Source organism: Lissotriton vulgaris, chromosome 9 (genome assembly GCF_964263255.1).
Source record: "Lissotriton vulgaris chromosome 9, aLisVul1.2, whole genome shotgun sequence".
Lineage (NCBI taxonomy): Eukaryota > Metazoa > Chordata > Amphibia > Caudata > Salamandridae > Lissotriton > Lissotriton vulgaris.
Window position 1 is genome coordinate 595,378,894 of NC_141697.1, and position 15,032 is coordinate 595,393,925.

General features: G+C 48.0%; 1 protein-coding gene across 2 annotated transcripts in view; it reads right to left on the minus strand.

Annotated features, from left to right (window-relative positions):
- GANAB (glucosidase II alpha subunit) overlaps positions 1 to 15,032 on the minus strand; it is a 300,835-nt gene that overhangs the window by 83,262 nt on the left and 202,541 nt on the right. For both annotated transcript variants that reach the window (XM_086938196.1, XM_086938195.1), the window contains 2 exons: positions 6,311 to 6,424; positions 6,080 to 6,192 (listed from right to left, as the gene is read on the minus strand). In XM_086938196.1, coding sequence (XP_086794322.1) covers positions 6,080 to 6,192; positions 6,311 to 6,424 — 227 coding nt within the window. The remainder of the gene's footprint in view (positions 1 to 6,079; positions 6,193 to 6,310; positions 6,425 to 15,032) is intronic.

Consider the following 15,032-nt stretch of genomic DNA (forward strand, 5'->3'; position numbering starts at 1 on the left):
TACATCCAGCTTCCCCACCCATAGGGCTCAACCAATCGGCCGGTAGGAGGAGGAGGAGGAGTTTGGAGGCGGGCCGGGGCTTAAATGCCCGCCTCCACACAGAAGAGAAGCGGGCGCGCCAGAGGCAAGCCTGTCTGCGCCAGTCCGCGCCCGAACGGACCCAGGGGCCACGAACTCTGGCCAAACCATCGCCTACTCGTCTCTGGCCCTAAGATGGTTAGCACAACCGCTAGTCCCGTTAACTCACGCTGTATATAACCGTATCTTGACCAACTGAATCCTACAAGATCAAGTGGGTCACTCCACTCCATCCCTCCCAGCTCCCCATTTCTCCCCCACCACCTGCCCCTTCTCAGTTAACCCTATCAATCTTCAGGTCCTTTACCTTAATACTCGTTCTCTGGTTAAGCACTAGCTAGACCTTTTCATGCTACTAACTTCTGAAAAACCAGATGTACTGCTGATCATGGAGACCTGGCTTACCCTGGACTCCACACCAGATATTTTAGCAGCTCTACCCTCAGACTATTATATTTTGAATGTCAACCGGCCCCAAGGGAAGTTGGGTGGGGGTGTTGCTGCCATCACACATAAAACCCTTAAGTTTGTCACTATAACTTCACTCGAATTGCCAGAAGTAGGGAACATGGTCATTACTCTTGACTCCAATACTGGATCTCTTGCACTGGTGCTAGTCTATCACCCCCCTCAGTCGATGCCCTCCTTCCCACTCCCTTTAAGTGAGCAAATGGCCAACCTCGTCACAAACCATGCTAGGGTCCTACTTATAGGGGACTTGAACTATTGGTTCAATGAATATTGTGGTGGACCACAGGCGGCAGAACTCTCCGAATTGCTCTCCAACTTAAATTTGGTCCAGCTTCTATCTTCCACTACTCACATAAAGGGGCATACCTTGGACCAAATTTGGTCCTACAACCTCACATTGTCGGTACCCTTAATCTCTCCCTGCATCTGGTCGGAACACCATCTGATTGATTTTACAGTCACTTTCAATGGCAGGTTGAAGACCCACCAAAGTGGCGCTAGGATTAAAAAGAAAGTGGAGAACCCTTGACAAAGAAGGATTTATTAACACCCTAGCGAGCTCTCTACCCACTTTTAATTCTAACATTAATTCCATGGAAAAGAACATTGCGGACTGGCTACTGTCGGCTAGCGAACACTCCTGCTCCTCTGATCAAATTCTCTCGTACTAGACATTCTGACGCCCACAAATGGTTTACTACCGAATTAAGAGACCAAAAACTCAAGCTCCGTCAATTGGAGAGGAAATGGAGGCTCTGCTATTACATCGAAGATAGACAGCAGTTTGTTAGCTCACACAGATTATAAAAAGGCCATACTGACTACTAAAGCTGTTTATTTCTCAGCGAGAATACTTGATGCCCACAATAAATCCAAGGAAATCTTTAAGATTGTAAATGATCTTAGTAGTGACGAGAGAATATTACCTAGTCAGGCTCCCACCCAAGAGCTGTGTAATTCTCTGAATAATTTTTTCCTGGAAAGAATTGCCATCATCAAGGCCAGCATTCCCCCCACTATTAATACGGAACCACTGGATGACATCTCCAGAAACTTAGTCACCATGAACCACTTCCTAGCTATAGGTCAGTTATACACTTCCTGATCTCTTGACCCATGTGAAGTCGGGTTCTCCCAATGACTGCTGCCTACCTCCTATCCTTAGGGACACATTTTCAGCACTACCGCATAGTATTCTCCCTTTCCTGAACAAATCTCTCATACAAGGGGGAGGTACATAGTGCCTTCAAGAATGCCATGATAGTTCCTCTCTTAAAAAAGCCTGAGGCAGATCCCCTGCATCCCTCCAACTATCGCCCTATATCCTTCTTCCCTTCTTGGCTAAGATCATGGAGGCCCACGTGGACAGAGGCCTTTCGAACTTCATTTAACAATCAGAATATTTGGAGCCAAATCAAACCGGCTTTCGGCCAGCACAACTCCACAGAGTGTCATTCTTGCAGTTCTGGATAACTTAAATGCAGATATGGGGGTCCCCTAGGCTCTGGTGTTTCTGGATCTGTCGGCTGCGCTTGACACGGTTGATCATAACATCTTGTTGAACCGTGTCGAACAAGTAGGTATCCAAGGTCCTGCATACAACTGGATCAAGTCTTTTCTTACAGGCAGAAATCAAGCAGTACGTCTGGGTACCTTTACTGCTCCTAAAGTGACCACCTCATGCGGGGTCCCGCATGGTTCATCCCTTCCCCCACTGTTATTCAATCTCTACCTTAGGCCCTTGATCTGCTCACTAAAAAATAGGAAAATAACTATCTTCAATTACGCTGACGACCTCCAGCTGATTTTCCCCCTGGACTCTCCTAATTCTGCAGCGGAATTCCAAACCACCATGCACCACATCCAGCGGTGGATGGATTGTAACCATTTGAAGCTCAACCCAGTCAACATGGAACTTGTGCTACCTGGGAAGAGAAATGTCTGCTGGTGTCCGCACTTCTGGCCGAGCGAATAACCCCTTCCGTGAAAAGTCTAGGAGTCTCAATTGATGCAGATCTCTCACTCAGAGGACAAGTGGGTGCAGTGATTTCCACCAGTTTCTTCAAATTGCGTAAATCAGGAAGATCGCTCACTTGCTGACCCACTCAGCCCTCGTTCAGGCTGTAATAGCGTTGGTTCTCTCACGCCTGGATTTCTCAAACTCTCTTTATATCGGTCTGCCTCAGTTTCTGCTCAAACGCTTACAAATAGTTCAGAATCAGGCGGCGAGATTAATCGATAAACAGCTGAGATGGCAATCAGCTAGGTACTTGTTGATTAAACTTCACTGGTTACCCGTGGAGCAACATGCTGCTTTTAAGACTGGTTGCCTAGCTTTCAAAGCATTGCAATAGCCCAAAATTTATCAGTGATATGATCATAAAGCACGTCCCTCGGCGCAATTTACGTTCAGCCCACCTTCATCTTCTCACTATCCCGGACATCAAACTCAAACGTCAGGGAGGCTGCAGGTTCTCTTACCTTGCTCCCAAATTCTGGAACTCTCTCCAATTGACAATCAGGAGCTGTGACAACCTATTAGGATTTAGAAAGGCCCTGAAAACATGGCTGTTTGGGCAAGCATACTGAATAGGTCTTCACGCAACACCACTATGTATGATTAGCGCCATGAAACCTTCGATGACCGTGCGCTTTGTAAGCTTTTGTTAACATTAACATTAACAAAGCAGTTTTACCCTGCCAGTTTGGTCTGGCAAAATAAAACTTTTGCCAGGCCTAAACCTTCCTTTTTAATATACATAAGCCAACCCTAAGGAAGGTCCTAGAAAGCCCATAGGGCAGGGTGCATTGTGTATACAAAGTAGGACATGTGTTTCCAAGTTTTACACATCCTGTTATTTAAAAGTTCCTAAATACTTTCACTACTGAGGCCTATCGCTCTCATAGGATAACATTGGGTTAGTTTATTACATTTAGTAAGTGCTAACTTTTGATTGAGAGCAGGAAGGAATACCATGTTTGAAGTCAAATGAATTTATATTAAAAATCCTACTAATGGTAAAGACGGATTTTAAGTCAGAATTCTGAAAATGCCACTTTTAGAAAGTTCAAAAACAGAGGGGTCAGGCCCGAATGACTGGATCATGAAAAAATCATGTGTATTTATGCAATTTATAAAAGGAGTTACTATAAACAACTCAAAGAATGAACAATTTACAAAATTAATTCAACTCAATTTGTTCATGATCCACATGATATATTGTGCAATTCTGAATGTATAATGTTGGATTACTATTGATTTGGTCCATTGTACATGTCTATATGTGGCTATAATTTGTCTTGTCATTTAAAAAAAAATTTAAAGTAAAAAATAATGAAAGAAAAAACAAAAGGGTAAATAAATAACCCGTACCACTAAAAGCATATAGTGTGGTCATTCATAAAAAATACATTGGATTTCAGGTACCTCCTTAGTATACAGACTTTTAGAAAGTTGGCATTTTCCTAACAACCATTTGGTGCCTGCTGCCAGTGTCCTGGGTCACATGACTGACTAACTTAGCTGTCAGTGTTTGGTATTTCCTCCCAGAAAGTGAGACAAAGAGGAATTAGGGGCTGAGGGCAGAGTTGTTCCCTGTCCCATTTACACTTCAAAGGCTTGCCTCCAGCACACACACACAAAGGAACCCAATACTAGCCATATGTTACCCAAGACTTCTTGAAGCCTTGGAAGGGGACAGCTTCCCATAACCAGATGTGGTGATAGAGTAGAAGATTAACCTCACTTCAAAGGATGGCGGCAGGTACAAATATTTAATCTCCATAGCCACTCTTTAGTAAACTTCTAGACCTGTGACACTACAGGAGGACGGCCTTGTTTTTCAATAGGACTGCCCTGCTGTTTGAGGCCCGTCTTGTTTCTAAGAGGCCAGCCCTTCTGCTACCAGAGGACTGCCCGACTCTCCAAAAAGACTGGACCTGCTTCCATCCTCCCATGCTAACCTCAGTGACTCCAAGTGTCCGTTGCCTGACTTCCTGTTCAGAGCTAAAAGGACACCCCAAGCTCCAGGGGCCTCCCAGAAACTGCTCAGCTGACCTGCTGCAAATGGACCTGCCTGGCCCTACTGGCATCTGCTACAGTGCGTCCCTGAGCCCCAAAAGGTGCCTCCCCAGGGCCTGGACCCTTGGCTAGCAAAGTGCACTCCCTGGAAGACAAGGGGAATCCAGAAACTTTGGGTTCTTCATGACTGTAACTGACCCATTTGCGCTGGAACTCTGCCGCCCGCAATGAATGCCAATGCAACCCTCTGGTGACCCAGATTCTTTGCGCTACAGCGACTACCGTCAAAGCGAGATCTGAATTTTATGGTGCAACAGCAGCCATTGGTGACCACCAACACAAAGAATTCTGCAACTCCAGATCGGATCTTGGAGCTACAGCAACGACCATCCACAACACACTCCCTGCTCCTCGTGGCTACGTCCATGACGAATTAGACTCTTCATGCCAGACTTTGAAAAGGAAACTTTTTCAGTGGGAGTAACCTGCTCCCTGAATTTGGTCCATGCTCCATCGCTGTAGGCTTGAACTTGTGACTTTCCACGGTCTGGCATAACCAGATGATCGCGAGCAGCGCTTGTTGCTGTTGGGCGCTATACAGATCTAAAAATGTGAAATTCAGTAACTACGATGCTACTGATTGGAATTTTGTAATTGTAGTCTCATTTTATTACATTTTTCTCTATTTTTCTAAATTGGTGTGGGATTTTTCTTGTGTTGTGTTATTAATTTATTATGGTTTGGGTGTGGCATAAGTACTATACATATTGCCTCCAAGTTAAGCTTGACCGCCTTTGTGTCAAGCTGCCAGATGGTAAAGCACAAGTTAATTTAGTGACTTTTGTAGTTCACACTGACAAGGACTGTAGTTGTTACTAGAGTATGGTTTTCACACTCTTTCTCCCCCCCCCCCCCCCCCCCACCCAAAAATAAAAAAATCAATAACCCAATTTCTTACAATTTGCCTTCCCCTTAAAGGCAGAGAACTAGAATTAGTATGATCTTCTCAGTTCCTGACTATTGAGGAGTAGTGTGCAAGTCAAACACTATGGTGCAGAAATTTATAGGAATACTGAGCAAGAGTGTTGGGAAAAGTGCTAATCATGTTCATGTCGACTTTTCTGAATCTATTTTAGGGGAGGAGCGATAACAGGAAAAAGGCAGTATACCCCCGAAGAAGAGGGAGATGCGCCCCTGTTCCAGTCTCAAAAGCGGAGAGCCTTCTGTAATCGTAATGTCTGCATTAAAGGCAGCTGCCTTCATGGTCTCAAAGAATGTGTTCACACTCACAACAATTGACTCAAAGACATGTCTTGAATTCACTGAACCTTTTGATGAGCACACATCCCAAACACAATTTTAAACTGTTTATGCAAGTTTCTGTAATTCTTACACAATCGTGTATTTCATTCAAAGTAATATCCGCACACTGTTGTCCATGCATCAAAACCTTGAGCCCAATTGAGATTCCGTCCCATCTTAATCTCCTCGTTTCCAAAATATAGCTACCTGGAGGTGAGGACTCCACCAGAGAAGGTGAAGAGCCGGTGAAGGAATTCATTCTTCTTCTCAAAGTTGAAGCTATGCCCATCATCCAAATAAAGATCCCCCTCAGCCAATCCCTACACCAGAAGAGAGAACAGGTAAGCTCAACGGTGAAGGCAAAAAACACAGCACACTCAGTACAACAAAGGGAGCAAAGGATGAGAGGACATGTTCCAGGGCTCTTTCCAGACTCACCTCTGGACTCAAGGCTACATAGAGTGTAAAGGGATCACTGTGAGTACATTCCGAACTCCGGCGAATTCGCTCCTTCCGCGGGACAATAGAGCCACCACGCTGGTATACAGGGATCTAGAAAGAGGACATGAGTCAGTCATTAGTCACCACAGCACACAACTAACATCAGGAAAAATCCATACACCCCACTTTCTGCCTGGTAATTGATGTGATTTTGACAGAAACAGCACTGGGTCCCTGCTAATCAGGTCCCAGTGCGAGCTATCTTTCCCAAAACTGTGCAGATGTACCCCCAATTGGCAATACCTTTGACACTCCCTTTAAGTTCCTAGTAAGTAGTACCCTTGGTACCTAGGGCAGGGAGGTCAAAGAGGATTCTTGAGGGCTACAGCACCTATTGTGAAACCCTAAATGACCCACCAACAAACACATTAATTTTTTAAGCTTATAAAGTGCAAAGCTACCTCCAACGAGGGTGTCTCGGCGCTAGAGGCCAGTGGCAGATGAGGAACTCGCCAGGGTCTAAGGGTTGGAAATCAACCAGGTCTTTAATGAACGTCGGAACAGCGTCTCCCACTCGGCCAACCGCAAGGAGAGAGGTAGGCTGTTCCAGGTTTTGGCCGTGATCACGGCAAAGGCTCTGCCGCCCATTCTAGAGCGGAGGAAGCGTGGAATAGCCAGAAGGCGTAGACCGTTTGATCTGAGGACCTGATTGGACTGGGAGTGCTTGAGTCGAGCTCTAAGATAGACTGGACAGTGACCCTGAAGCGATCTAAAGGCTAGGACGAGCGACTTGAATAGGATGCGTTTGGTCACAGGTTGCCAATGGAGTTTTCTTAAGTGGAGAGAAATTGAGTGGCGATAGGGTGTTTTGCAAATCAGCCTGGCGGCAGCATTTTGACCGATCTGGCGACGTTTGATCAGATAAGATGGAGCTCCCATATAGAGACTGTTTGCATAGTCGAGATGGGAGGTGATCAGGGCATGGATGATGGTATGACGGGACTCCATGGGAAGAGAGTGAAGGGTTTTGCGGAGCATGTGCAGCTTTCCAAAGCAGGCAGAGGAAACCGGACTGATTTGGGATTTACACGATAATTCATTATCAAACCAGAACCCAAGGTTCCTAGCCGAATTCACCGGCTTGGGAGGGGGAATTCAACTCGGATGGCCAACACAGTCATGTAGGAGGGAGGCTAGATTGATTGAAAAATAGAACCTAAGTTTTGTCCGAGTTGAGTTTCAGCGTGTTCTGCGACATCTTCGATGTATCTAGTTACTATGTACTGCTTTTATGTCATCCCCTATAAGTTACAACTAGGATTGGCGGGACTTCGCGCTCGCATCCATGAAGAGTGGTAGGTAGGAACCTCTTCACCCAGCACCACGTGTAGATAGTTATGCACTAGGTCGTGATGAAATGCAATGGATCAGTATTGACCACAATGCATGAAACGGGTCGACCACACTGTGAGAGATGAGCTAAGCTCCACTGGACCATAGCGCCAGGGAGCGGCCACTCTTTTCTTTTAAGAAGGTGGATGACCACTCTAATAAAAAGTTTTGGGGGATTATCCAGCCTTTTTTTAACGTCACTCACCCAAATCACATCTACACTGTTTTTTAGGGCCCTCACACCCACAGCACCATATTGAAAGGAACAAAAGATCTCCTCCAAAGAGACCCTTTATGGATACCCGTCGGGTATTGCAGCGCCGACCTGACGAGGAGCAAGTCCATATGATGAAGCATGAAACCTAGCTTGCTGGGTGCGTGAGGACTCTAGTTCCGACAAGGAGGATCTCCCTCCTTCTGCCTCTAACTCGTTGCCCGTACTGGGAAACCGGCATGCTTTTTGTGTAACGTAATATTCTTTTAAGGCCTTCCATAATAGTCAAATACGGGGACTTTAAATAAGGATAAATGTTGTCTGTTTTGTAGATATGCAGCAACTGCTGCAAGGTGTAGTCGGATGGATGTGTAAGCTAATCCAACTTGCAGTAGATGCAAAAAGGTAACAAATAATATTTTGTATAGATTCATCTAGAGGATCAATAGTATTACAATATATAACAAATCTTTTCCATTTTGCTGCATAGTATGCTCCAACTGTAGGTTTTCTTGCTTCTTTCAGAAAAGTCATACAATCTGGTCGTAGATTTAGGTATCCAAACTCTATGACTTCATGAGCCAGATCGCTACTTGGGATTTGTAGGTCTGATTTCTCCATGTTTCTGTGTGAGAAGGTTGGAAATGAGATATTTCCATTCAAAACTACTGACAGTTCTAGTAGTTTGGTGAACCATGGGTGACAAGCCCATGTGGGAGCAACAGAATTAGTGTGAGTGATGTGTGAGTTTCCAAACTAAAAATGGAAAGAGAGGGAGAGGCGGAAAAGAGTAAGCAAATATCCCTGACCACTTCATCCATAGGGCATGGTCTTTGGATACATGGTGTGGTAATCTGGAGGCGAGGTTTGGGCATTTTGAGTTCTCTGCTGTGGCAAAGAGGTCTATTTGTGGGAATCTCCATTTCTGAAAATATAGAAGGAGAACCTGGGGATGAAGTTCCCATTCATGAACTTGTTGCTGCATCCTGCGGAGGTCGGCAAATTGTTAGTGGATGCCTGGTTCTGCTACAAGATGAATTTTGTGAAGTATTGCCGAATGCCAAATGTCCTGAGAGAGGTGTGACAACTGTAGTGAGTGTGCCCCCGGCCCTGTTTTTGAACATAGTACATGGCTGTCATACAGTCTGTCTGGACTAGGACACCTTTCCCTTACTAGTTGAGGCTGAAAAGCTTTTAGAGCTAGTTGAACTGCTAGAAGATCCAAGTAACTGATGTTGAGACTTCTGTGTTTGGTGTCCCACAAACTTGGATTGTTAAATGATGGAGATGGGCACCCCAACCTGTGAGAGGCATTTGCTGTTAGTAGGACTTGCGGAATGGGGTCGATGAAAGGCCGCCCTTTGTGTGCTCAACCACTGCAGATAGTGAGGAGTGCAGCGGACTACCAACACTAGATCTGTTAAATGACCCTGTGCTTGATTCCACGGACGTGCTAAGCATTCCTGTAGAGTACTCATGTGCAGTCTTGTATGAGGCACTATTGATATTCATGATGCCATCATTACTAACAGTTGCATGAAAGTCCTCACTGTTAGGTATGTTTTTTTTTTTAAACTGTAGTAATAAAGTTTGAAATTTGTGAATTTTAGCCAGATTGGGCAAGGCAAGAGCTGTCCGAGTGTTTAGCTTTGCTCCCAGATATGTTTGCTGTTGTGAGGGTTGAAGATGGAGTAGTTTCTGTCCTGTAACTCCAGTTCTGTAGAAGGGGTATCTCTGTTATAGTCATAATCTAGTGGATAGTCCCGCCCATGTGCGGGCACCCCAGAGCAATCAAAAATAATCTCTTAAATTGTCAAAAAATGCAGAACTACAAAATCACTTAAAGAGAGAATTTAAAGACTGATAATGCAGCCTATATCCACAGGCTACACTGTCCAGTACTTCAACTAGAAATTCCACCAAAAAACCACACAAGCAGCACAGCTTGCCCAGTTTCCTCCACATAGAAACTTGCCTCTACCAGCAAAAGCCTCCGGAATGACAAAGAGAAAGGTATGGACAGACAAGCCCCATAGGCTGCCATTATGTGGCTCAAACAGGATACTGCGCCTTTAAGAGAACTTTCCAGAACCACTACAGAACTGGAGTTACAGGACAGAAACTACTCCTTCTGTAGTAGGAGATCTCTGTGTATAGTCATAATCTTGTGACTAGAATGGCAAGCCCATCCCCACACCAAAGCGGCAGTGGAGAATAAAGACATAACACCACTACTGTGCGAACAGATTTCGCAGCGAAGCCTGCCCAACCTGAGCGTCTGTCCTGGCATCAGTGTCCAGACAGTAATGCTTAGCAAAGGTATGTATCGACTTCCAAGAGGCCGCCTTGCAGATTTCTGCAATTGGAACATTACATAGCAAATTAGTCGTGGCAGCTTTGCCCCTGGTGGAATGAGCCTTAGGTTTACCTCCTAAGGTCTTATTAGCCATTTGGTAACATAATTGTATACAGGACACAATCCACCAAGAAATGGACTGTTTGGAGGTAGCAAGACCGGTCCCGACTGATCCATAATTGATAAACAATTGGTCTGGCCTACAAATATCTTTGGTTTTATCCAGATAAAATTTCAATACCCTCCTAACATCCAGGGAATGTAGAGACCTTTCCGCTGGAGATGAAGGATTCTGAAAAAACGTAGGCAAAGTTATGGCCTGGTGGACATGAAAATCAGAAATAACCTTGGGAAGAAATTTAGGGTGAGTACGCAAAACAACCTTAGCAGCATGAATTACAGTATAAGGTTCTTGGCAACACAACGCCTGAATTTCACTCACCCTGCGGGCTGATGTAATGGCCACGTGGAACGCGCCTTCCAGGACAGGTGCTGCAACGAAGCCTTATGAATAGGTTCAAAAGGTTCCTTCATCCGTCTGGACAGCACCACATTCAATTCCCATGAAGGCGAAGGAAGCCGGACAGGAGGGAATACTTTCTTCAAGCCTTCCAAAAAATCTTTGATCACAGGGATCTGGAAGAAGGAAGTCTGTGAAGGTCATTTCCCGTAGGCAGTCAATGCAGCGAGATGAACCTTAATGGAATGAACATTAAGGCCAGACTGCGCCAAATGTAGAAGAAAAGGAAGGATGAAATCCTCCTTACACGTCCTAGGGTCATAGTTCTTGGACTTGCACCAGATGCAGAATTTCTTCCACTTGTAAGCATAGGAAGTCCTAGTGGAAGGTCGTTTAGCCTCCTTCAGTATGTCCATACAATGTTCGGGTAGATTCAAATGGCCATATTGCACTCTCTCAGGAGCCATGCCGCCAAACTCAAAAAGGAGAGGTTCGGGTGCACCATCTGCCCCCGAATTTCATGAGAAGGTCCGGCCTGCACGGCAACCGTATGTGAGGAAGGAGAGACCTGTGAAGCAGGTCCGTGAACCACCACTGTCTGGGCCATTCCGGGGCGATCAGTATTATCCGCGCCCTGGACAGGGACAGCTTGATTAGCACCGCTGGAATCAGGTAAATGGGTGGAAAAGTGTACAGAAAGCTGTTCGACCAGTCGATCCATAGGCCATTCCCCTAAGTCCCCTGTTGGTAGTACCTGGAGGCGAAGTCTCGGCATTTGCTGTTTTCGGCGGTGGCGAACAGATCTACGTCTGGAGTCCCCCACCTTGCGAAGAATTCTCCTAGCACTTCGTCGTTTATGACCTATTCGTGGTTTTCCTGAATCAGTCTGCTCAGTCCGTCCGCCTGAACATTCTGCACACCTGGCAGATGGGTAGCCGTTATCGTCAGTCCTCTGGCCGGAAGCCAGTGCCAGATCGCCTGCGCCTCCTGCGACAGAGTGCGTGATCTCGAGCCCCCCTGCTTGTTGAGGTAATACATCGTGGTCGTATTGTCCGTCTGTACAAGCAGAGAGTTGGTCTGAAAGGACGGATGAAAGGCCTTCAGTGCCAATTGAACAGCTCTGAGTTCCAGGAAATTGATGTGGGAGACCACGTCCCTTGAATCTGTAAGTCTCAAGAGTGCGCTCCCCATCCGTGGAGAGACTCATCCGTCACGATCGTCTGTGTGGGAATGTCCTTGTGGAAGGGAACCCCTCTGAGGAGATTCTCCGCTGAACACCACCACTTCAGAGACTGAAGAGCATGCAGAGACAGTCGTATCATGTCGTCCCAAGAACCAGCCCTCTGATCCCACTGATCCTCCAAGCACTCCTGCAGTGGTCTCATGTGCAGCCGTGCGTGAGGCATGAGGAAGATACAATAGGCCATCGACCCCAGTAGAGAAGAAACCCTCCTCACTGTTGTAGATGGAGTGGTCATAAGAGCCTGAGCCTTCCGAAGGAGTGATAACCGTCGCTCCTCCGAAGGAGACACGCTTGCTGACAGCGTATTGATGGAGGCTCCCAAGTACTGTATGCATTTGACCGGAGTCGGGACAGACTTGGACATGTTGATGTGCAACCCCAGCTTGTTCAATAGAATGCACGTCTTCTAGAAGTGTGCTTGAGCTTCCGAGAAGGAGGAGGCCTTGATCAACCAGTCGTCCAGGTACGGGTAGACAAACACCTTGTTCTTCCGCAGGTGTGCAGCTACTACTGCCATGCACTTCGAGAACGTCCTGGGCGCAGACTTCAGCTCGAATGGCAGTACTGTGTATTGGCGCCGACTTGGAATCGCACGAACTTTCTGTGTTTCTGTGCAATGGGCACATGGAAGTACGCATCCTGTAGGTCTATAGCACAAAGCCAGTTTCCCTGTTGCAGCTGAGGGTAAATCTGCTGCAACGACAGCATGCGAAATCTCTCTCTGCGAATCCACTTGTTTGCTTGCCGCAAGTCCAGAATGGGCCTGAACTCGTTCTTGTCCTTCTTGCGAACCAGAAAGAACCGTGAGTACAGACCTCTTCCCCCTTTGAAGCAGAGGTACGTCTTCTATCGCCCTTTTCCTTAATAGGATGTCAGCCTTTGCCTGGAGCTCGCGCAGCTGAAACTGCGAGCTCACCGGCGGAATAGCTGGAGGCGGGCTGGTGAACCGAAGACTGTATCCATTGCAAACAATATTAAGCACCCACTTGTCCAGAGTAATTTTTCTCCACTCTGCCAGAAAAAATTGAACGCTTCCCCCCACCGGAGTGGGTAACGGATGTAGCCGATGTAACCGCTCAGGGCCTGGAAGGGCTTCCGGAACTGCTACTGTTGTTGTTGCTGCTGTCCCGAAGTCCGCCTTGCCCTCTGCCTGAAGCTCCGAACCGTCTCTGGAACGGGCAGTAGTTCTTCTCAGGCTTCTCTAACCCGACAGCAGTCAGGGTTTCGGCTTCTGCTTTCATACGGGCCATTTCATCGTCCGCATGCTTGCCGAACATGTTTCCCCCCAGAAAGGCAGGTTGGCCACCCGCTGCTGCGCCTCTGGCTTGAGTGAGGCGAGGCTAAGCCAAGCGTGACGCCGTTGGTTGATGCCGAGGCAGTATCCATGCGCCGCCAGGAGAGATACATCAGCAGCCGCGCTGATGATCTGATTAGACACCATCATCCCCTCATTTAATATCTCCAGAAAGTCCTCTTTCTTGTCACGAGGGAGGAGCACAGCGTACTGCTGGAGGGACTCCCATAGGGCACAATCCTATCGCACTAGCAGCCTTCATGGTGGTAGATGCCGTCCCACAGACCTTTCAGCCCGCCGAGTCCAGCCAACGGCTGTCCTTATCAGGTGGTACTGTCGAAGAAGGAGTGGTGGAATGCTGCTTCTTAGCCGCTGTCACAATAACGGAGTCTGGTGTTGGGTCCATTCGAAGAAAAGCCGGGTCAGATTCCGGAGCCCGGCATTTCTTGAGGGAGCTGCCTTCGCCACCGCCGGAGTCAGAAACAACTCCTTGGCGGGCTCTACCAATCCGGGTACCAACGGCAGCAGCGGTCGAGATAGATGCTTTTTGTGGAGCGTCTCGAAGATCACGGACGTCATAGGTGTTGGCACAGTCACCGTGATCCCTAGCTTATCCACACCCCTCAACAGCACTTACTGGAAAGAGACGATATCGTCAACAGGCGACACCCTCGTCCCTGGAGACTCCGACAGTGTCGGTGAATAATCCCTGGTGGACGAACCCGTACAGGATCTGGATCTGCGCTTCCTGTGGCGTCGTCTAGATCGAGATGACAACCAGCCATGGCTCTGCGATCTCCCTGGCCTCGGCTGATCCCCAGGCCTCGCAGGCGATGGCGGCCTGGCCGGGAGCCTCGGCTGAGGGGGTCCCCTTAGGCGGCGTTGGATATCGTGGCAACGAAGCCGTCTGGGGTGGAGCCACATGTGGAGGAACGGAAGGAAGAGGCGGTGGTGGAAATTGAGGTGGCGGTGACCGACGAGGAGCCGGCCCATGAGGGGGTGTTGGAGGTGGAGGCGGGGTGGGGTTCCGCGGAGGCAGACCCTTCGGCAAAGGAGATGGGGTAGGCGACCTAGGTTTAGTAGGTGTATACACCACAGAGTACACCGAGCCCGGTGACTTGGTCTTCTTCCTTGGCGACGTTGGCGAACCAATCGGTGACCTCCTAGCGTCAGGACTCCTCCTGCGCTTCCTTGGCGTCAAAGAACGCCGCCTCGACGTCGAGGAAAGTCCTCGGCGTCGACCGGTGGCGCCTCCTCGACGGCGAACGCCTCCTCGACAGAGAGGATCCCCTCGACGCCGATCTTCTCTTCGCCGATGGCGAATGGCGGTGTCGCCTCGACGGCGAGCGCCGACGCCGGCCTTTTCTCGACGTCGATGATTCGACTATGACATCGATGACGATGCTGTCGACTGTGGTCTGTTCAGCTCCCTCAACGCTGATTGTCGACGCCGCTTCTCCCCAGAGCCCCGGGGAGATGGGGAACAGACCGCTGTCATCCACCTTGACGCCGTAGTTGACGCAATCAACGCTGGCGGAGTATGGGGACGCTTGCTGGACTTCCTACCACTGGGGAGTCCCCCAGAGGCCTCAGCATTGGCAGATGAAGCATGCCCTGACCCACCTTGTGCCTTCTGACGTCTGTCCTCGAGGCCTTGGAGCCTGTTCTTCATCCTCTCTCTCAGGGTTCTGGCAGATAAGGTTTTGCAGATGTCACACTCCTCTGGGACATGAGAGGAGGGAAGGCAGACGATGCACATT